The sequence below is a fragment of the Vigna angularis genome, chromosome 9 (genome assembly GCF_016808095.1).
Source record: "Vigna angularis cultivar LongXiaoDou No.4 chromosome 9, ASM1680809v1, whole genome shotgun sequence".
Taxonomy (NCBI): Eukaryota; Viridiplantae; Streptophyta; class Magnoliopsida; order Fabales; family Fabaceae; genus Vigna; species Vigna angularis.
Genome location: NC_068978.1, coordinates 11,539,329 through 11,563,964, shown reverse-complemented (window position 1 = coordinate 11,563,964; position 24,636 = coordinate 11,539,329). Strand labels below are relative to the sequence as shown.

Below are 24,636 nucleotides of genomic sequence, written 5' to 3'. Positions count from 1 at the left end.
CAATAATGCCCTTACCGTTAATTTTAGTGGACGGCGTTAAATTTAATGTATCGTGGCATGCTGACGAATCAATTAATTATGACGTGGCGCATAGGGATATAATTTATTTTATTTTAATTATGACGTGGCGCCTAATAAAAAAGGTTAACGTCGTTAACTGTATTTAACGAAAAGGCTATTATTGAATCAAATTGACCAAATTAGGGACCCAATTGATCAATTTCAAAATTGGAAGACCCAATTGAAACGAACACACAAATATCACTACAAGAAAAAATCGTATTACATACAGCAAAAATCCGTATATAAGACCCGAAATCCGTATATAATACGTGTTTATATACGGATTATATACGAACAAAAATCCGTATATAATACTGTCGTAGCTAGATTTATATACGGATAAATCCGTATATAACGTATATACAGAAATTATATACGGATTTATCCGTATATAAGTTATATACGGATAAATCCGTATATAACTTATATATGGAAATTATATACGGATTCATCCGTATATAACTTATATACGGATAAATCCGTATATAATGGTTTCAGAAGAGCTAAATAAATACCCTGTTTATAGCAGTTTCCCATGCACAATATACAAGCAGACCTTACAGTATATACACTATAATACAACTTATCCCTAATGCATATTCACCAACACTATTAATCAACATATATATGACTTTTGAAATAAATTATTAGTGAAGGATAAATTAAATAGAACATAACACTTCCTATCAAATTTAGTATGAATATGACCTATGAAGCTGTTATTACTAACATTCAAAGACACCAAACTTCCTCCAACTGCAGCAGCTGCTGCCAAGTTCTCGAGCAAAGAATTTGGAAGTGTCCCGTTGAAAAAGTTGCTGGACAAATCCAGCTCCTGGATAGCAGCACCACTGCTATTTTTGCCACTGCATTAAAGAAATAGAGGAACTGACGGAGGAAATCTGAATCTGGACCAAAAGCATTCCTGAATGCAAATAAAGTGGCATTAACTTCAGTTTTAATAGTGCAGAGTTTGGGTCAGACTACACTAAATAAATAAATAATTTTTAGAGAAACCGAGTGAAAGGAAGCAAATAGATGTCATGCAACAATTCAGAGTAAACAATCCAATTTCACCTGTCTAAATTCTGACAGTTCTCCCCATAGATGCTAAGAAATTTCTCTCGTAGTTTAGACTGTTCTGTTCTGACAACTTTTCTCCCTCTCAAGCATTTTTGTAGCAAGAATCAGTCAATAATTTGCAAGACGCTCATGAAAGATAGATTAACACTCATCATCTTTCCAGTAATAGATGTTTATAGCACCTATGAAACCATATTGTAAGGGCCTAAGCTTTAAAGTTGGGAAATATGAAATGCTTATTTCCCATAGATGTACACATTAAAAATTGTTTTATAATTTTATAAAACAAATTCATAGAACCAAAAAAAGGATGAGCACTGACCAAAATTAAATTTAAGAAAATAATGCATCTAGGATTGCACAAACTTCTTTTTCTTACAGCAAGTAAATGGCATGGCAGCTTTCAATAGGCATTTACCCGAGTTCATAAGGTCAATTTGAATTTAAATTTTGATTGTACAGATGAGAGATGTTAAATAACATGGCAAACTATTGTAAACCAAATCTTCAATGTTGAAACATTATGTATGCAGTGCAATGCATGATTAATTGATTCGGTCATTTTATATGCCATATCATTGTAACTGTTAAAGAACTACACTTTTATTTCCTCAATGGTCATTGGAACTTGACCAAGGAGAACAAGGAATAATCAAATTGAAATTTAAGAGAGGAGTGCTAAAGATATGATACCCTATTATAAGTTTCATGATATATACTCCATCTAGAGGGGGAATGTTATAGATATGATACTGTATAACTAGAAAAGTATGCATGGCTAATATTCAAGATATGGTTAGATATATAGCTCGAGATCAGGGATTATATGATTATATCCCTTATTACCCTTTATTTTGTTTCCTTATTTTGCATTCTTGATCATTATAAATAGAGAACCTTTTTACTGCTTTTACATATTCAACAAATCCTACATTAACTTTAAACTTGAACTTTGGAGATAGACTTTGGAAAAAAAGTGTTTTCGCTTAAGTAGGAAAAATGGGACATGGCATTCCACAAGTTGATCAGTTTATATTACAAAAGGATGGAGAAATCAACAACGAAGTCACACAGGATCCATGAGGATGACATATAATGGAGAAAGACATATGGGGTTATTTGTAATTGCATGATATTCCAAACTCAACAGCGAGTTTTATCATACTACTATGCTTCTCACTAGTGAATGTTGAAAACAGCATGAGAGAAAAGTAAAAGAAACAAAAATGAGAATGCTAATATAGAACTATTATATATAAAAAGAGATTTCTGTATGACAGATTAACAAGAGAGTAGTAGAAAATTGATTAAGGTGGTTTGGGCACATAAATTGATTAAGGTGTTTATAAACTTTCCTTTATAAACAGAGTTTCAGCCACTTGCATATGCATTTCTACGTACTATTCATATTACACTTTCTAAACCAAATATTAACTATCAAAGTGCCCTTCTACAGGACCTTCCTCTCCCTCCACAACAACATACTTTGAAGAATCTACTGTCACCAATTACTTTTTAATCATTGCATAGGAAAATTGCAAAAACCACTCAGAATATATATTATCCGACAAATCATTCTTAGTTTACATTGTTAACCTCCATAAAACACTTTCATTTAGTTTACATTCTTAGTTTACATTCTTAGTTTACATTCTTAGTTTACATTGTTAACCTCCACAAAAACCACTCAGAATATATTGTGTATGAAGTAAAAGGAAGTTTTGGCAACAGTTTCCAAGAGTAAATGAAACACTTTCATTTAATATAGTAAAAATGTGTAACAGCAGGGTCTAGGTTTTATAGTTGATATTATGTACTCTTGTTTGAAAAACAAAACAACAATTAGTATAAATAACAACATGTTAAATTACTTCCAATTTCAATCAGCTTGCATCAGTCTCCAATTCAACATACAAACAGGTACATGTGGCAAAACTTATAGAAGTAATAACCCACCATGATTTTTTTTATTTAATACTAAAAGGTATAACCCAATCAAAAACTGTATCGATGGAGTTCTTTTATTATATTAACAAGCAACAAACTTCTCCAAACCAATGGATTTTAGCCCCCTTAAATTGTGAAATGAAAAAACATTAAAAGTACAAGTAATATTTCAACTCTTGAAAAACAGAATGCTATCATTTTAGTGATGTCATGCAGTAAAAGTTAGATGTAGAAGTTAAAAACGTTTTAACATCTGAATTAACTAATTTCCACAAATTGATTGATTAGTTTTTTATAATTTCGAAATAATAGGCATTAGGGTGTGTTTATAAATTCTATCGTTTTGAATTTGGAAATTGACAAGTTTTTCATTTCTTGTGAATCAGACATCAATTGATTCTGGCATACTAATCAAGTGGACAAACAGTTTTGCAGTCACTGCAACAATATGCATTTACTCTTATTAATTTTTTTCCTCTAATTACTAGTTCCATACAATTGAGTGACCAAAACATCAAAAAAAGGAATTGTGTACTTCTATTGTTAGAGGTGACAGCTTCAGGATCCTTTCTCAATGCATCTAAACTGTCTGCATTTGATTTTGAATTTCCATTGTTAGTTGTACTTCTACTGTTAGAGGTGTAATAAATGTAATATATATAACAATATATCAATCATGACTAACATCCCATACAATAAATATATATGCCCTGCATCCACACTATACAAATATATATTAAACAAGATTTTAACCAACTAATACAATAAAATATTTATGTAGCATTTGAATCATATACCTCTCTGTAGTAATAACACTTTGGACTTCAATACTAATTTAGCAACTTGTAATCACAACCAGAACAATTATGTTTGAGCTTTATCATCTTTTGTTATAGCTTTTCCAACCTGCAATGACAAAGAAAAGTTTAATGAAGTTCAATCCAGTATGATACAGGTGTTTGATCAACAAAACTAGCTATTGAATTTTCCAAGAGTAAAGTAATTAATACTTTGGAATCAAAACTCACATTATGAGAGGACTTAGGAAGCCACCGTATTCATCTTCTAAAGTTTGGGGAAGATCCCAATGGAAAAGAGTTACCAGTGGTTTTATACCTACAAATGTTCATATTTAATTGTCATATACCACCATTGATAACAGAAGAATGTGATGAGATAAAAGAAATCTGAGTTTGAACCTTACCATTAGCCAATAGTTCGTTGATGACATTGTTCAGCATTTGACTTACTTGGTAGAATCCTGGACCAAGAAATCGAGAATCTGTATGAATCCAAGTTCATATTCTTCATAAATTTAGCATCTTCCTGTAAATTTATGTATAATGTAAATGTTATTATATTGCATCAACGATTAAAATAGAATAAACTAAAAACAAACACAATACTCAAGATATAGTAAGAATTAATTTATCATATCTTAAGAATGACTTAATAAAATACTACTTTGAAGAAATCATATACCTTATAACGGTGATATGTATCTATAGCCACATCTCCATTGCTTTTGTCCAGTATCTTATCTGCAAGTCAATTCACACATTGTAAATTATATAACTCCTTTTAAGATATTAACCAAACCATAGATAAATATATCTGGGAAACAAAATATATACCATTTGTAAATGTTGTTAACCTGCATAGAACAACATTTCATATTGAAACATGCTAAAACAAAAGGTTACCATTTGTAAAGAATTGATTCCCTTCAAGCCATTACAAAAATTTATCTTAATCAAATGATGACTAGATGTAAAAGGAATCTGTCAAATTGATTCAATGAAATCTCTTTTTAACCTCTAGTGCCTCTACTGTCTTAAAAGTATCATTAAAAGTAATGGTTAATGCACACACCAACAGGTTTGAACAATTTTTATACAAACCCAATGAATTCGTTTAACAAATGAGCAAAAAACAGAAGACTTTGGTTGGAGATGAGATTTTCATGAAAAGTTAGAAAGAGAAATAATAAGAAATATTCAAACGTCTTAATGAAACAAACTTGGAAAAATTTGATTTGTTTCCATTTATATATAATAAATTTATTTTATCTCTAATAAATATAAGATCTCAAGCATACTTCTTGATATTAGTGAGTAATATGATAGCAGAAGATAAGAGAGGCACGACAAAACAAGTTTTAGATTATACTGATACCATCTTAAAAACTATAATAAAATAATTTTGTCTTTAAAGTTTTCATTCAGTGAAGCTTAAGCACGGAAGATTTATGAGACAAACTTGAACTTAGAACAAACAAAAGAGAGAAGCATGAAAGTCTGATTTTACCAGAATATCAAGTTTACCAAATTTGGATTTGATAAAGCTGCAAAAGCAGCTACACTTGCAGCATGAGCCACATCTAGCTGATGAAACAATAGTAGATGAGAAAGACCAGAGGCTTTGAGTGTCTCCAATGCTTGAAGACCCCTCTCTTCATTCGTTGCAGTGAGTACCACCTTTATTCCTTCTGAAGCTAACTGCCTTACTATCTCTAATCCAATCCTTTTATTTGCTCCTGTCACCACTGCATACCTGATCAACTCAACCACATCCCAAAGGTCAAAGGGACTCAGAAAATGTATATTTTGAATACAACAATATAATTGGTATCTCAAACTTGTGAGAGAAAAAGCAAGAATACCTTTCTGTAGCTTCCCCCATCTTCAGTTTCAACTATGAACTGATATGCAGCTTATTACAAACCTGTTATGGTTACCAAGTTGTTATTTATGCATATCTTTGAGCTCTGAATATGAATTCCACAAATTATGGTTTCCTATTCATTACTAAGAATACCAATGCTCAAGCCGGCATGTCTGTAACTACAATCTTCTACAGTGCCTGTCGATTATGTCTTGCTTCTTTCTGTGCCAAATGAAAAGGACAAAAAACTTGAAAATAGATTTCATAGAAAAAGAATAAAATATTTACTATTCTTTCTGTTACCGTTCTTTTTCTTATTAGTCAATTTCAATCACCACAAGTGTTATTTAAATAATTATTAATAAGTTTCTTTTTAATTTCTCAACCAGTAACAGCAGTATCATTCAAAGCCGGAATTATCCAAACAAAAAACAAAAACAAATTAAAAAGCCGAGAGACGACTATGAAGAAGATGAACACGCAAACTAACCTTTTGCAGTTTGGCTCTACTCTTGTGACCAATCCTCGATCTAGGAGCTTTGGAGGCCATTGCGAAAATCAAAACGCAAGCACGAAAAGTATCTATTTTTTAGTGCAACAAAAGCTTTAAATCTTGGGTGATTAACAAGAGGAAATAAATGTAGAAAAAAGAAATTCGTGCAAAATAGCTTTGCGGGGAAGAAATAGAACCTTATAACGCGAGGAATTGCATAAATCGAAAATGGATGAGAGAAAAAGAGGATTAGGGTTTTTGCAATTCAAAAATTTAGCTCAATGAGAATTAAACATTACTTACCAATTAACCATGGTACCAAGGCCGCACAATCATGGTTCGAATGAGGGAAAATTAGGGTTTCAATGCGCGACCTACAAAAGCTCAACGAAAGAGAACCGAGGCTCCACAGAAGGGGAAGGAGGGCTCGACGAGAGAGAACCACGACCAGAACACTGATTTAGGAAGGGTTGAAGTGAAAGAGAAAGAAGAATAGGTTTGGTGGTGGGAGTGCCTCGACCCTTTTTCCAAACAAGAAATGGTTGCATCGCGAGTGAGAAAAAAAAGAAAGGGTTGACGACTTAAAATAACTTAATTTTATTTATTTATTAATTAATTATAAATCCGTATATAAAATCCGTATATAATAAATCCGTATATAATATCTGTATATAACGAATCCGTATATAATATCCGTATGTAACATTTTTATTATATACGGATTCAAATCCGTATATAATAATCAGTATATAAAATGCAATTTTCTTGTAGTGTATAGGAACCTCCGAACCTATTAAACCTAAAAATAAACATAAATAGAATATTATAATAAAATAATAATATATGAAGTAGTAAGTTGAACTGTAAGAGAAAAATGAAAGCGTCAATATATATGTATATATATATATATATATATATATATATATATATATATATATATATATATATATATATATATATATATATATATATATATACTTACTAGAACCAGGTGCAGAACGTTTGGACGAGTCAGTTGTGGGGTGTCTTCAAGCATAAGTTCCAACAAAGAATCCAACACGTCCTCGCATGCCATGACGTGATTTAATGTCCTTAAACGCAACCTTTCTTCTCTGAGTCCATTAAAAATTGCAAGTAACTTTTCATTCTTCTCCATGCACCTTGTGGATCAAGCAGGCGAAAGATTTGAAAATAAAGTCAACCACATTAAGTCTTCCAGCTTTGATAGGATACAGAGAGTTTATGAAAGGAATAGAAAAGGAAATAAAGAGGGGAGAGGCATTAGCAAGTTATACCTATTATAATCGTTTGGACCGGAAACAAAGCTTATATAAAAGAACTTATGTATCTTGTATTAGTTACTTTTGAATTGTATACTTTGTATACACAAGATCATTCTTATCATGTGGAAAGAGAACTTGGCTCTCTTGGGAGGTTTTGGTCGTGTAGTTACCAAAATTCAATAGAGAATTACTCAATTTACTATCTTTTCTATTTATTTGGTGTGTGAGTGAAATTGAGATAGGTTTCCTATTCAGAAACTTATCAATTTGGTCTACTTGTCGGATCATCGAGAGACAGGAGTGAGATGGAGAGAAATTGAGAATGCGTTAGAAGGAAGAATAGAGGGAAGGATGAACATGTTGGAGGGTTGAATGGAGGCAATTGAAACGACGGTGGATGGGTTTAAAGCGGAGACAATGGGGTTATGCCAAGAAATCAGGGAACTTATTACGTGAATTCTTGGAGGGCGAGTGCGAAACGTTGATATCCATCAGGAGGGAAGTCAACATTCGGTGAAATAAAACAGAGGAGGAAGAAGAGAGAGCGCCAGTGATGAATTGGGTTTCGATCGGAGCGACGCTCAACCTAATTGGGTGAAGAGGATCGATTTACCCACCTTCGAAGGTATCGATCCATTAGGATGGGTTTCACAAGAGGAAAAAATTCTTCGAGATTCAGAACATGACGGAGGGAGAGAAACTCAGGCTGGCTTACGTATGCATGGAGGGAACCGCAAGTTACTGGTTCCATTTCTGAAAGAGAAAGCATAGACGCCATCATGGGAAGGATTGAGGGAAGTCCTGGTGAGGTGATTTGGAGGTTGTGACAGGGGGACGATGTTCGAGAGGTTGGCAGTGGTCAAGCAAAAAGGCACCATAGATGAATACATCCAGGAGTTTGAGATGTTAGTGGCTCATACAAAGGGCGTGACGGAGGACCAACTCCTTGGACATTTTTTCACGAGCTTGAAAGGGAAAATAAGGAGTCAAATCCGGCCTCATAACCCACGAGATTTGTTGACGGCAATGAAAGTCGCACGAGATTTGAGGGAATACGGGCACATCAAAAGGAGGGAAGAAGGGCGGTGTTTCCACTATGGCGGCCGTTATAGCCCAAGGCATCGCTAAGAGAAGATTGCGGGTGGAGATCTTGGGGGAAGACGAAGTCGAAGGTGAAGAAGAGGAGGAATGTGTGGAGGAAGAGGAGCAGAAATAGATGGAATTGTCATCGTTTTCTGCTGGAGGACTTACTCAACACAAGACCATGAAGCTACAAGGTTGGATCAGGGGGAAAAGAGTGATGATCCTCATTGACAATGGTGTTAGTCACAACCTTATAGCAAAAAGACTTGGTGGAGGAGCTGAACTTGATAGTGGACGATACCCAGCCATATCAGGTGAGTTTGGGGGACGACAGAAAGAAACAAACGTGAGGGTGTTGTAGGGACATCTCAATGAATATTGGTGACACGGAGGTAGTGGAGCCTTTTTACTTGTTTGAATTGAGAGGAGTTGACCTTATTTTGGGGATGGAATGACTGGCTAAACTAGGAGAAGTAACCATCAATTAGGGGGAATTAACAATGGTCTATAAGCAGGGAGAGAAAGTAGTGATGATAAAGGGGACCCCACGCTAGCAAGAAAAATAGTAGAACCAAAAGCTTTGTTGAAAATGAGAGAGGAGGAAAAGGTTACGTTGGTTTGGAGTTTGCGGAAGATAGAGATAAATCCAGAGGACAAAGAAACCAATCAAGGGCTAACACGGAGCCAGACAGAGGATTTGCAACGGGTTTTAGTAGAGTTTGGAGATGTGTTTAGTGAACCTAGGGGCCTACCCCCAATTCGCAATGTGGCTCACCGGATCATGCTCAAGGGGGGACTGATCCCTTCAATGTCCGCCCTTATAGATATCCTCATTTGATGAAGGAGGAGATAGAGAATCAGATTACCGAGATGTTGAAGGCAAGGATCATTGATGACAAATTTATGAACACCAAAAACGGAGCCACAAACTTGTTTAACCCTCGGCAAGTGTGACCGAATCATATCAAGTAATAAAACTCGGTAAGACCAAGTATTGTTCTCCCAAATGACTCACGGCCTAGTTAGTTATCTGATTTGTTGATTATTTAAGACTTGTGAACGATTGATTGTAGGTTTTTAATGCAAAAGACAATAATTAAACATGTATGCATGAATTTGATCAATGGAGAAGAGGTAATCAAACACTTTAATGAATTAGATGGATGAGTATGTTGTTGGGGTTATCAATTTCATCTTATCCACTCTCATATACTTTAGGAATTCATCATTTTTTTCATCAATGTTAATGCCACTCTCTAAATCACCTTGCAAGAAGGCCTATCCTTAATTACGAGTTCATACAATTCCTAGCATCCCTAATAATTAATTCTGAAGTGTAGAAGCTTAACGGCAACCAACCCTCATATTCCTATGTCTAGGCAATATGCTATTGGGAGAAATTCCCCGGATCTAGATTTCCCCGTACGTTCCCATATCGACAAAATCAATAATCATGACATCGAATGAGTTAAACAATGCATGCTTTGAGCAAAAAGGAAAAACCCTAACTAATGATGAAAGAAAGCATGTATCTCAAATAAGATGTTTAAACACTAATTCCATATATGAGAGTTTCACAAGACTACATTGATTCCCCAACAACAATACAAGGTTTAGTTCACCATATTCATGGTGAAACTAGATGAACAATAATGAAAGAATGGAAGATAAAACCCTAGAACGATGAGAAGGTAGCCTTAGCATCCAAGATCTTCCTCCAAGGGGTGGAAAGGTGTGTGTTTCCTTCGTCTCCAGCCAAATATACAAACCCTAGGAAGACCTAAAGCTTATATATTATTCGTAATAATACAGAAAATTAGGCCCAGGCCCAAAATAGTGCCGCTCAGCGGTAAACTACCGCTCAGCGGTAAGTGCGTCAGTTGATTCTTCCCCTCAGCGGCATTTTCACCCCTCAGCGGATCCAACATGAGTTTCTGAGTGCCGCTCAGCGGTAAACTACCGCTGAGCGGTAGTTGCGACTTCTCCTTTTACAGTTTTTGATGTCTTTTCTGATTCCATCTCTATCCTTCTTCACTTCTTTCACCAAATTCACCTAAAAACCTGCATAAAACACTAAAATCAAGCATAAACCTGTCCAGCTCTCTTATTTCTAAAAATATGACCAAAAGCATGATTTCAAGCTAGTTTCTAAGTGTTAAAGATTGCTTTTATTATCAATTTTAAGCATGAAAATAACAGTTTTTCAATTGTTATCAAGGATCACACGACCAAGCACGGGTCCTTATTTGAGTCCTATGATATTGGTTAAGAAAAAGGATGGCAGTTGGCACTTCTATATTGATTATAGAGCACTGAATCACACCACTATCCTAGATAAATTCCCATTACCGGTCATAGAGGAGTTATTGGATGAGTTGAGGGGGGCGAGATACTTCTCGGTGGATTTAAAGGTTGGATATCACCAGATTCGAATAAGGGAGGAAGATGTCCAAAAAACAACCTTTAGGACACACCAAGGACATTACGAGTTCCTTGTTATGCCTTTTGGACTCACCAGCGCGCCAGCCACTTTTCAGAGTACAATGAACGATTTGTTCAGAACATACATGAGAAGGTTTGTGCTGGTATTCTTTGATGATATCCTAATATATAGTCAAGCGTGGGAGGAGCATTTGGAACACCGTGGAAAAGTGTTGAACACTTTAAGACAACACCAATGGGTAGCAAATAGGAAGAAGTGTGAGTTCGGGAGGAGGCAAATCAGGTACTTGAGGCATTTAATTTCAGAAAAAAAGGGGTAAAGATGGATAAAGAAAAGGTGGTGGCAGTGGAAGAGTGGCCAGAACCAAGGACCCTTAAAGCCTTGAGGGGGATTTGGGTCTCACAGGATATTACAGGAGGTTTGTGAGGGATTATGGGAAGATAGCAAAGCCCTTGAAAAAATTGTTAAATAAAGTCCAATTTGTCTGGTCCGCCCAAGAAAGAAAAGAAATGGCAAGATTGAAGGAAGCCATTACCACTGCATCAGTTCTAGCGTTACCAAATTTCAGGCAGTAGTTCCACATTGATTGTGATGCATTCTTCAACAAGAGATTCTCTCCAAGGTGTGTTGATGAAGCTCTTCAAAGGATGGACTCCATGTGAGATGATGAATGTTGCAGAAGCTTTTCAAGATGAAGAGACATGGTTAATTGATACAAGAAGGTCTAACACCATAGGACCCATCACAAGAGGAATGGCCAAAAAGCTCCAAGATGAATATTCTCCTCAAGGTCAAGTACTATTTGCTATCTTTGGATGGAAAATTGGAGAACAAGAAGATATGCGAAATCTGCCAAAACATGGAGAAGGGTAACTTCTCCAAGAGTCACTTCTTAGCTTGATCTCCATTGCAACTTTCTTCCACTCTAGGAAGCCGTCTGAGTTGTTAATCATTTCTCCAAGCAAGCCTCCATCTCCATTCACCATAAGAACCAACAATCCGCTGCCACACCTCCAAAGATCCCATCCAGAAATTTCAAGTCTGCACAACAATCTGCAGCTGCTACCGCCACTGCTACCTTGGTTTCAGCTGTCTTCCAAGTCTCCCTGCATCTCCAATCTCACGGCTCTGCTTCTCTACATCTCCTAGGATGTATCAAGTGGTATCATGAGCCTTGGTTCAAGTTAGAACCGTGAGATAAGTCCAGATTTCTTCCATTTCTTTGCTGTCAAAAATTTCCTAGTTGTTCTTGATGTTTTCTGAAAATTCTGCACTGTTTTCATCAATCATTGTTGTGTCTAGGATCTACTCTTACTTTCATTGGATACTAGCTGTCTTTGCTTGAGTGTTCCTTCATTTTATTCGGCTGTTATTGGTTGTTTGAGTCTATTTTACTATTTAAACATCATTTATGGTTTTGTCTTAAGTCTTGTTAGTTACTTTGCTATTTTTGTTATCAAATCTGGTTTTCAACCAAGTTTTACCAAAAATCTGAGTTGTTTGAATGTGACTACACCAATTAAGAGCAATGAATACTTCAGAAATGAGCTCAGGTGTTTAGATCTACCATTCAAACTTAAATCTGTGCAGGTTGTTCAAATCTGACAGCATTTCAGTTTCTGTTTTCTTTTGTGCTGCATTGCCACTGTTTTTATGGTCATTTACTGTTCTATTGAACAACAGTTGATTGATCCATTGTCTGAACCATTTGGAAGATGAAATGAGTTGACTCCAAATAGTTTGTCATGTGGCAAGAGTGTCCAAGCATTTAGCCGAAATGCATGTGTTTTCCTTGAGTAAATTCTGCCTAATTATGTGTGGTTAGTATTAGATCATTGCTAACCATCCTCAACACTGAATTTCTGCATTTGTGCAACTTTCAAATACCATTTCTAACTCCTCTTTGCTGTTTTCAAATCAGAATTGCTTTTGAATCAGAATTTGACCATGCTAGTTGTTAAATTTAGCTGAAATCTAGTACTGCAGTAGTGATTTTCTGTTTTATATAGTTTTGATGCATCCAATTAGTTCCAACAAGTCATAATTCATCATCAAAACATGTTTGAATCATTGGAAAATAACTAGGTGCAGTACTGTTCATTTGGTATATTTTACTGCATTGAAAAATTGACTTTGCTGCTGGTTTTTGTCAATTTCTGCACTGTATTACTTTGCTTGATTCATCACATTTAGATGCAGTAAAAGCCATGGTCCATTTAGAATATCAAGATAACAATTCAAAAGAGATATTACATATGTTAAAAGGCACTTAGGACCATTGCATCATCAGTTTCGAAAGTTTGAAGTGTATAGTAGTGTTGCTGTAAAAAAAAAAAAAAAAAAAACTAGTGCAGAAATCTGGTGTAACTCATTCAGGCATTTCATCAAATAGTTTTGTCAATTTTCAATGCATAGCCAATTCGTGTGTGATTCTGATTTAAAGTCTTTTCTTGTGTTTAAATCTGATCTAGAACCCTTCTTAGGATCTATTTGAGGTGCCACCGTGTTTGAAAACACTTTCATTGCTTGATTTTCAAATTTTTCTACATTCTGCACACCAACTATTTGAAAAATTTCCTGGTGTTGCTGTCTTTTGGTTGTGAAAAATTACAGCACTTGAGGTGATATTTTCAGTGATTAATTGGCTTGTTGGGTAGGTGGTTTATACCTTAGGAGGTGTATCACAATTGGAAGCATCAAAGAAGGTTCAATGAAGAGGAGCAAAGACAAGAAGAGGGTACTTGGGATGGAAAAACCGTGACAATTCTGCACTTCCAAAATGTGCTGCAGCAAGTGCTGAAACAGCAGCCAGCAGAATTGTTGCTGCAGAGTTGTGTTCTTGAGTGATCACTTGCAGCTGAGAGGATTGGTGTGAATTAAGCATAGTTCACTCTTTATTTTGAGAAGCCAAAGCTGCACACATCTTTCCCTTAGCCAATTCGCATTTTTTTTCTTACAATTTACCAAATTTCTTTTGTAATTTCCTTTGGTTTCTTTGGTTGTAAGTTCCAAATCCAAGCAAGTGAGGTGCTAGAGTTCACAAGTGCTCTTCCCTCATTTGTAACTAGACTCAAAGAAGTTTCACAACCTAAAATTGAGTAGTCGGTGAGTGTGTCTTAGATCCAAAGTCTAAGCCTCACCTAGGAAACCTCACTTTAATTGCTTTTCCAAATCTCGCATAGATAACATATATCTTGTGCGAATAGGAAGCTCTCTTAGGGGTCCGAATTTAGAGTTAGGTTGTGTTTATTCTTTGCTTTGTGTTTTCTTTGTTGTCTTTAAGACTTAAGTGGAGTTAAGAGTGATTTTGATTTAAGGACTCTAGTAAGTAACTAGAAGCATATTTGGCAGGGATAAGGCTTGGTACTTAAGCATTCCTAGTGAATCACCTCCCTTACCTGGAATATTGCTTTTAAGTGAAAAGATCTAGTCTTTACTTCAAGAATAACATTTAAGTCCATCATAATGTCTAGAAGGCATTCTCCTAGGATTAGTGATAGTGAAAAAGAACATTTTTCTCTTCAAACTTTAGTTAATGAATTCAAGGAAATAAGAAGAGAAATGAATGAAGAAAAAGTCAATAGAGAGCTTCAAAATGCTGTTATTCAAGATGAGTTGAGAATGATAAGGAAAAGTAAGTCTAGGGGAAGTCAGAGTGAAAATTCTCAAGAGGGAGGGGATGATACAAGAAGGCCTAGCACCATTGGACCTATCACAAGAGGGATGATCAAGAAGCTACAAGATGAGTACTCTCCCAAAGGCCAAACCCTCTTTGCTATCTTTGGATGGAAAATTGGAGACCTAGAAGATGCTTTTAAGATGCCAAAACATGGAGAAGGGTAAAAGTGGACTTTGGCACATGGGGGGGGGAGGGGGGTGTGCGCATAGTAGCCTAAAGGGTAGTATTAGATTATTTCAAATCCTTATGCGCATATGTAATAAGCCACGTGAATAATAAGGCTTCTAGAAAACCCATCACATTTTGCACATGTGGGTAAGGTGGCACTTGATCCGTATTTTGTGGATCTCCTTACCCCACATACATTGCATTGCATGGAGTTGAGAGTTAGCTATATAAGCTACTGAGATAAGCATGTATTTCACTTTTGGAAATATATAGAAGATGAATTCTGCACTTTGAAATTTTCTCTCATCCGAAAGTCATCTCTACTTGCTTGCTTTTCCATTGCTATCTTCTTCCATTGTGGTAGCCGCCTGAGATAGTCTACCATTCCCTCAAGCAAACTTCCATTTCACCTCACCATAATCACTTCAATCCGCTGCATACATTTCACTCAGTCCAGCCAAAACAGAGAGCCTTCTCGGCTATAACTGATCCAGCACTGCACCAAGCTTTTCTTGATTCTTCCATTGATTCTTCAGTTGTAGCAGAGCTGGTTGCTTCCTCCAGTCTCACAGATCTGCTCCTATGCATCCTCCTTGATGCATCAAGTGGGTGATTATTACCCTCATCAGCCTTCTACTTCTAGAAGGCATAGGAGAAATTCGCATGCACCTCCACCCCCTAAAGAAGTCAATGTTGTGTTGCCTCACTTCCATGGGAAGGACAATGTAGAGGCTTATCTTGATTGGGAGATGAAGGTAGAACAATTGTTTGAATGCCACCAAGTGAGTGAAGAGAGGAAGGTATCTCTAGCTACCCTAAGCTTTCAAGGGTATGCAATGTACTGGTGGACTGCTTTAGTCAAAGAGAGGCTTAGACATCAAGCCCCTCCCATCCACTATTGGAATGATCTCAAGTCTGCCCTTAGGAGGAGACACATTCCCTCCTACTACAATAGGGAACTCATGGATAAACTCCAAAGGTTACAACAAAGGTCTATGACAGTTGAGGAATATAGACAAAAGATGGAGTTGTATATGATGAGGGCAGGCATAGTGGAGGGTCCAGAAATTACTTTAGCTAGATTTTTAAGTGGGCTCAATTTTGACATAAGAGATAGGGTTGAACTTCTACCTTATAGAGATTTGAATGATCTTGTTCAAATGTGTATAAAGGTAGAACAACAAAACTTGAGAAAATCTTCTTCTAAAAGAATTCAAGTTCAACCTACTTTTGAAAAGAAAGTTTTTAAAGAAAAAGAGCCATTTAAACCTCTAGCCAAAATAGAAGAGAGACCCAAGAAAGAAACACCCTCACACACCAGAACAAGTGAAATCAAATGCAACAAATGTCTAGGAAGGGATCATGTAGCTACTCAATGTCCTACAAAAAGAAACATTATTTTGAAAGGCAAGGACATTTATAGTAGTGAAAGTGACACCCCAACTAGTACAAGTGAGAGTGAGGAAGAAGAGAGGGAAGAGGAAATATATGCTGATGATGGGCAACTGCTCATGGTGAGAAGGATACTTAGCAACCAACCAAGTCTTGAACACATATCACAAAGAGAGAACATCTTTCACACAAGATGTAAAATTCAAGAAAATCATTGTTCTCTCATTGTTGATAGTGGATCTTGTTGCAATTGTTGTAGCACAAGGTTGGTTGAGAAGTTGAAGCTTGATATTATACCCCATCCAAAGCCTTATAAACTTCATTGGCTAAATGAAGATGGGGATATAATAGTCAAGAATCAAGTGAAGTTGGCATTTTCCATTGGGAACTTCAAAGATGAAGTTTTGTGTGATATAGTTCCCATGGAAGCATGTCATGTGTTATTGGGGAGACCATGGCAATTTGATCATCAAACTATCCATCATGGTCTAACCAATACCATCACTATCCATCAAAAGGACAAGAAGTTTGTGCTTCATCCTTTGACTCCTACCCAAGTGGCTAAGGATCAAGCACAAATGAAGTCTTTAAGAAAGCAAGAACATGATCAAAAGAAAAAGTCAAAAAGAAAGGAGGGTATAGCAACAAGTGTGCCACCTAAGGTCACTCACCATGAAGTCATTTTAAACAAAAAGACTTTAATCAATACACTTCAAGTTGAGCAACCTTCATATCTTCTTCTTTGTCAAGGGACACTTACATGCACATCTAGTGATTCAAAGACTTCAACTCCTTCTCCTTCCATTCAAAAACTTTTGAAAGAATTTGATGATCTATTCCCACAAGAAATTCCAAAAGGGCTTCCACCTATAAGAGGAATTGAACATCAAATTGATTTCATTCCAGGGGCAGTTCTTCCTAATAGGCCAGCCTATAGGACAAACCCCCAAGAAACTAAGGAGATTGAGACACAAGTCCAAGAGTTGCTAGATAAAGGCTTAGTTCAAAAGAGTCTAAGTCCATGTGATGTACCAGTGTTGCTTGTCCCAAAAAAAGATGGGAAGTGGCGCATGTGTTGTGATTGTAGAGCTATCAACAACATCACAATCAAGTATAGACATCCCATTCCTAGGCTTGATGATATGTTGGATGAATTGCATGGAGCACAAATATTTTCAAAGGTAGATTTAAAAAGTGGCTATCACCAAATAAGAATTAAAGAAGGTGATGAATGGAAAACTGCCTTTAAGACCAAGTTTGGATTATATGAATGGCTAGTTATGCCTTTAGGTCTTACAAATGCTCCAAGCACATTCATGAGACTTATGAATCATGTCCTTAGGGATTGCATTGGGAAGTTTGTAGTTGTTTACTTTGATGACATCTTGGTATATAGTCAAAATTTGCAAACTCATGAAAATCATTTGAGAGTTGTTTTAACAATTCTTAGAACACACAAATTGTTTGCAAACTTTGACAAGTGTACCTTTTGTGTTGATAGTGTCATATTTCTTGGATTTGTGGTCACCAAAAATGGGGTTCATGTGGACCCAGAAAAAATAAAGGCTATCCAAGATTGGCCTCCTCCAAAGAATGTAGGAGAAGTAAGGAGCTTCCATGGGTTGGCAAGCTTTTACAGAAGATTTGTTCCTAACTTCTCTAGTCTTGCTTCACCCCTCAATGAGTTGGTGAAAAAAGATGTTACATTCCATTGGGGGGATAAACAACAAAAAGCTTTTGAGCTACTCAAAGAGAAGCTCATACAAGCACCCATTCTAGCTTTGCCAAATTTTTCCAAAACTTTTGAGCTAGAATGTGATGCTTCAGAATTTGGCATAGGTGTAGTATTATTACAAGAAGGACACCCAATTGCATACTTTAGTGAAAAACTTCATGGTGCCTCTTGTAATTACCCCACCTATGACAAAGAACTATATGCACTTGTGAGGGCTCTTCAAACTTGGGAACATTACCTTGTTGCCAAGGAGTTTATCATTCATAGTGATCATGAATCACTTAAGTATTTGAAGAGCCAACACAAGTTACAAAAGAGGCATGCTAAGTGGTTGGAATTCATTGAACAATTCACTTATGTTATTAAATACAAGAAAGGAAAATCCAATGTGGTGGCTGATGCTTTGTCAAGAAAAATTAATCTATTAGCCACATTGGGAGCTCAAATTCTTGGATTTAATAACATTCTTGAATTATATTCACAAGATCTTGATTTTGCTCATATCTATGAAGAATTTCTCAATAAGCCTCAAGGAAGATTCTATGTGAAAGAGGGGTATCTTTTTAAAGAAGGAAAAATTTGCATTCCCCAAGGTTCACATAGAAAACTCCTTGTTAAAGAGACACATGAGGGAGGATTAATGGGGCATTTTGGGGTAGAAAAGACCCTTGGCATGTTGAAAGAAAAATTCTTTTGGCCTCACATGAGAAGGGATGTTCAAAGGCATTGCTTTAAGTGTATAACTTGTTTAGAAGCTAAATCTAAATCAATGCCTCATGGACTGTATACTCCTTTGAATGTTGCTTCCACCCCTTGGGAAGAGATAAGTATGGATTTTGTGTTAGGTCTTCCTAAAACTTCTAGGGGTTTTGATTCTATCTTTGTGGTGGTAGATAGATTTAGCAAAATGGCTCATTTTATACCTTGCCACAAAGTAGATGATGCAAGCAACATTGCAAAGTTATTCTTTAGAGATGTGGTTAAACTTCATGGGTTACCTAAGGTAATAGTTTCGGATAGAGATACAAAATTTCTTAGTCACTTTTGGCGGACCTTATGGTCTAGATTAGGGACTAAGTTATCTTTTTCTACTACTTGACATCCTCAAACAGATGGTCAAACTGAAGTAGTCAATAGATCTCTTTCCACTTTACTAAGGGTAGTTCTTAAAGGGAATCACAAATCTTGGGATGAGTACCTACCTCATGTTGAGTTTGCCTACAATAGAGTAGTTCATGGAACTACTAAATTGTCTCCTTTTGAAGTTTTTTACGGTTTTTATCCTTTGACACCCATGGATTTAATACCCCTTCCAAATTCTATTGATTTTCTTCATCAAGATGGGGTATCTAAATCTAAATTTATCAAAGATTTACATCAAAGGGTTAAAATTCAAATTCAACAACAAAATGAGAAATATGCCAAGAAACATAATAAGGGCAAGAAAGAGTTAATCTTCAATGAAGGAGATTTAGTTTGGATTCATCTTAGAAAGGAAAGATTTCCTCAACTAAGAAAATCCAAACTCAATCCTAGAGGAGATGGACCCTTTAGAGTGATCAGGAGGATTAATAACAATGCATATCAACTTGATCTTCCTCCTGAATATGGTGTTCATGCTACCTTCAATATATCTGATCTTAAACCTTTTGCAGGATTTGATAGTGAAGATGAAGATCTTTTGGATTTGAGGGCAAATCCTTCTCAAGAGGGAGGGGATGATACAAGAAGGTCTAACACCATAGGACCCATCACAAGAGGAATGGCCAAAAAGCTCCAAGATGAATATTCTCCTCAAGGTCAAGTACTATTTGCTATCTTTGGATGGAAAATTGGAGAACAAGAAGATATGCGAAATCTGCCAAAACATGGAGAAGGGTAAAAAGGACATTTCTATACAAGAAGGGGTGTACTTATCCTTCTATGGGGGCTGCATTAGTAATTGTTTTTCTTCACATAAAACTCAATTTTCACGTGTTTTAGAAGCTAAACATGTAGCACATGGGTCCAGATCTGCAACGTGAAAATTGCTTGCTTAAGCCTTGAGATTGATCTATAAAATCTCATAGGCAAAGCTTGTAGATTACTTTTGGATTGTAGTAAAGAATTTCTGCTGAAATGTCTAGCAAATTCCTTCTCCAAGAGTCACTTCTTAGCTTGATCTCCATTGCAACTTTCTTCCACTCTAGGAAGCCGTCTGAGTTGTTAATCATCTCTCCAAGCTAGCCTCCATCTCCATTCACCATAAGCACCAACAATCCGCTGCCACACCTCCAAAGATCCCATCCAGAAATTTCAAGTCTGCACAACAATCTGCAGCTGCTACCGCCACTGCTACCTTGGTTTCAGCTGTCTTCCAAGTCTCCGTGCATCTCCAATCTCACAGCTCTACTTCTCTACATCTCCTAGGATGTATCATTGATGGTGTTGCATTCGTCTAGGTAGAAGTTCTTCTAGGAGGTGAGGCCAACCTTGAAGTCTAGAGAAAGACATTTCTTAGAGTGAGAACTAAAGAGAAGGAGACTTGCAACTTTGGCAAAGAAACTCTAGCATTCAAAATAGTTCTAAGAAATTATACAAGGTTACCTCTCTCTTTATAGGTGAAGCAGTAGGCTAGCATTTAATGCACTAGAAAGGAACGCTTCCTTTGGCAAGAGGGGAGGAATCGAAGCCTTCCCCCCTAACTACCATCCAAGTTTAATGTCTTAGAGCCTTCCCCCGTAACTACCGTCCAAGTTCAATGTCTAGGAGCCTTCCTTGATGTTGACATGTTCCAAAGGCTTCCTATGACCCATTTTAGGCACATATTCACCTACATCAAGGTTTATGGTGCACTACTTTACTTTAAAAGCTATTAAGCTTCTTAAACAAAGCTAAACAAATATTTTACATATTTACAAAAGGTGTTTCAAGATAAAGAAGAAGACTAAAATGTGACCCTCCACAAGAGTAGAATCCTTCAAGCTCCATCTTCTTCTTCCATCTTCTTTTACCATGGCTCTCTATTACAGGTCCAATGTCTTCTAAGGCTTAAGGGAAAGCAAGAATAAGCTTGAAAGTCCTTCTTCTTCTTCCAATCTTCTAGCCTTATCTTAAGTTGATGCTCCCTTCATGGATCCCCATTTAGATCCCCATTTAAAGCCTTGAGGGGGTTTTTTGGGTCTCACAAGATATTACAGGAGGTTTGTGAGGGATTATGGGAAGATAGCAAAGCCTTTGACAAAATTGTTGAAGAAAGCCCGGTTTATCTGGTCCGCCCAAGCAAGAAAAGCAATGGCAAGATTGAAGGAAGCCATTACCACTACATCAGTTCTAGCGTTACTATATTTCAGGTAGTAGTTCCACATTGATTGTGATGCTCAGGGGGTGGTGTGGGAGTTGTTCTCACTGAAAACAAAAAGCCTATCGCATTCTTTAGCAAGGCATTGTCGGAGGGATCCCTATATAAGTTGATTTATGAAAAGAAGCTCATGGCTTTGGTGATGGCCATCTAGCACTAGAGACCCTACTTACTAGGTCAAAAGTTTGTGGTGCATATGGATAAGAGGAGTCTTAGGTATTTGCTTGAATAGAGAATAACCACTGAAAATCAACAGAACTGGTTGGTAAAGCTGTTGGGATATGATTTTGACATAGTTTACAAATGCGGGGTAACCAATAGAGTGGCTGATGCTTTGTTAAGAAAAGGAGAAGACAAGGGGGAGGAGGAAATGGAAATAAGGATTATGGCGAGACCCTATTGGCATGATTTTCAGGAGGTTTTGAGAGAGGTTGAGGAGGATGAGGTTCTCAAGAAGATAACGGAGGATGTAAGAGCGAATTCCAATTCACATCCTGCTTTTACTTTGGAAAACGACAGAGTTCACTAGAAGGGGAGGCTGGTGCTGTCCACCAAATGTATGGATTCCCAAGCTTCTAGCTAAGTTCCATACAACAAATACTGGATGGAATTCAAGGGTTTATAGGACATATCGTAGGATGGCTCAATCATTATATTGGGTAGGGATGAAGAAGTCTATTACTGATTTTGTGGCCAGTTGCTTGGTGTGCTAGCAGCACAAGTACTTGGCATATTTTCCTCAAGGCTTGTTACAAACTTTGCCAATACCGCAAGCCATTTGGGAAGAAGTAAACATGGACTTCATAGTAAGGTTGCCAAAATCACAAGGCCATGATGCAATCTTGGTAGTAGTTGATCGCTTGAGCAAGTATGGTCACTTTATTCCCTTAAAACATCCTTATACTGCTAGGACCATTGTAGAGATTTTTTTTAGAGAGGTGGTTAGATTACATGGGGTTCCAGTATCAGTGGTCTGTGATAGAGATCCTCTATTTTTGAACTTATTTTGGAAGGAGTTATTTAGATTGTAGGGCACCCAGCTGCAAATGAGTATTGTATACCATCCAGAATCTGATGAGTAAACTGAAGTATTGAACAAAATATTGGAGGGTTATTTGAGGTGCTTCTGTTTAGAGCAACCTAAGATCTAGAAAACAATTCTTCCATGGGATGAGTATTGGTATAATACTAGCTATCAAGGTGTGGCTAAGTGTATGCCATTGGAGACAATTTATGGAAGGGCTTTTCCTGCTCTTACTCATTTCATACCCAGGGAAACTACAGTAGAAGTAGTGGCTCAAAAGCTCCAGACAAGAGATGAGGCACTCAAACAGTTTAGATTTCACTTAACAAGAGCACAAGATTTGATGACCAAATATGCTAACAAGAAAAGGAACCCAATAGAGGTTAAGGTTGATGATTGGGTGTATATGAAAATTAGTCCCCATAGAGAAGCCTCCATGTGAACAAGATTGCATCCCAAATTATTAGCACCATATTTTCGACCTTTTAAAGTGATACAACAGATTGGAAAAGATTGCTTTTAAACTTAAGTTACCCGACACAGCAAGAATACATTATGTATTCCATGTGTCTCAATTAAAGATAGCAATGGGCATAAAACAGGTTGAGAGGGATTTGCCAGATGAACTGCAAGCAGATGGCCCAATGTTCTGGCCTCTCAGGATTCTTGACAAGAGAAAGAAACAACGGGATGATGAGATAATAAAAAAAAATTTACTGAATGGCAAGAAGGGGGGAAGGAGGTAACAACATGGGAGGATATGCTAACTATCCAAGAACAATTCTCAGACTTCAACCTTGAGGACAAGGTTGCACATCAAGCGGTAAGTAATGATAGGATATGGAGAGTTTATGAAAGGAAGAGAAAAGGGAGTATAGAGGGGGAGAGACGTTAGGGAATTATAACTGTAATAATAGTTTGGGCGAGAAACAAAGCTCATATAAAAGAACTGATGTATCTTGTATTAGTTACTTTTGAATTGTATACTTTGTATAGACATGGTCATTCTTATCCTTTGGAGGGAGAACTTAGATCTCTTGGGAGGTTTTGGCTATGCAGTTACCAAAATTCAATACATAATTACTTAGTTTACTATTTTTTCTGTTTGTTTAGTTTGTAAGTGAAGTTGAGATAGGTTTCCTATTTAGAAACCTATCAAGCTTCTTCATCGATACCCCAAATGATGTCTTTGAACTCTTGAGACTTGTCAGAAGTGGAATGATAAAAATCCATTGAGAAGAAAGTGTTAGATACAATTTATGAATTAGGCATACAATTTATGAATTAGGCACAATTGTGAAGGAAGCGTTACCAATATCCAAGGCTTCACCTTTTTTACATCTTTTCTTGACAAAATCCATAAATTCTTGCACCTCCCTCTGTTGACAAACTAGTGTGGAATCAAGCTGCTTAAAAGAGAACACTTTGGCAACACAAGCCCTCCTAAGGATCCTCCATTGTTCCGAGGTGGAATCCATGCAATTGAAATTAAGTGATGATCAAGAGCTCGAGCAGATCTGAGATTGTCTTGTTGGAAAAGATTTGATCTTTTGTTTGCAATACTTCTCTGGCAACATGTGGAGAGGAAATGCCTGTGGTGGCGACGCTACCAAGCTTTAGACACATAATAGGACCATAAATTGGAGAAAGCTTGGCAAGTTTTTGATGAGGCAGGTTTCTAGCCTCCAAAATGCTTCCTATGATGGGAAAAGAATGAGGTCCTAGAGGGTATTTTGAGGTTTTCATTGGTTTGAAGCTTGAGACGAGTACATGAATTGTTGCACACACCATGGTGATTAGAAGAAGATGAAAAAAGTACTCCATTGTTTTGCTTCTCTTGTGTGCACCAGAAAATGAGAGATTGATGGAGTACTCCTTACACCTTCAATACTTCTTCCTACATTTCCAAGTAAACCCTTTTACACTTTATGAGAAAAAAAATAGGTAAGCAATAATTATTGCTTACCAAATGTAATTTAATTTTTGGCCTATATTTATTGAACTCCCGCACTTTCAAGTCCAATTCCTTCGTTCTCCTGTGCTTTGTTATTTTTCATTATTCTTCCTTTGTTGCTTTGCTCTCGTGTCCCTGGTCGTGTTGCTGGTGGTTCTCTAGTGGTAAGTTTTGTTAGTTGTCTTTTAGTCCTAAGTTTTGTTAGCGGTCTTGTTCATTTTTTCATAGGTATAAGTTCGCTTAATATTTTGTTTTTTGTTGCATTTCGAAGTCAAAAGGGGATTT

General features: G+C 36.7%; 1 protein-coding gene and 1 pseudogene across 1 annotated transcript; both read right to left on the bottom strand.

The window, feature by feature from the left end:
- Positions 1-3,729: 3,729 nt before the first annotated feature.
- Positions 3,730-6,821, bottom strand: LOC108337169 (beta-glucosidase 24-like). Its single transcript, XM_052868992.1, has 10 exons — positions 6,554-6,821; positions 6,248-6,339; positions 5,911-5,979; positions 5,756-5,817; positions 5,401-5,646; positions 4,728-4,747; positions 4,576-4,634; positions 4,298-4,419; positions 4,122-4,209; positions 3,730-3,999 (listed from the first exon to the last, which is right to left on the bottom strand). The coding sequence occupies exons 4-8, from the start codon at positions 5,773-5,775 to the stop codon at positions 4,300-4,302; spliced, it is 465 nt and encodes a 154-aa protein (XP_052724952.1). The 5' UTR covers positions 5,776-5,817; positions 5,911-5,979; positions 6,248-6,339; positions 6,554-6,821; the 3' UTR covers positions 3,730-3,999; positions 4,122-4,209; positions 4,298-4,299.
- Positions 6,625-24,221, bottom strand: LOC128193878 (cytochrome P450 76AD1-like; annotated as a pseudogene).
- Positions 24,222-24,636: the final 415 nt, after the last annotated feature.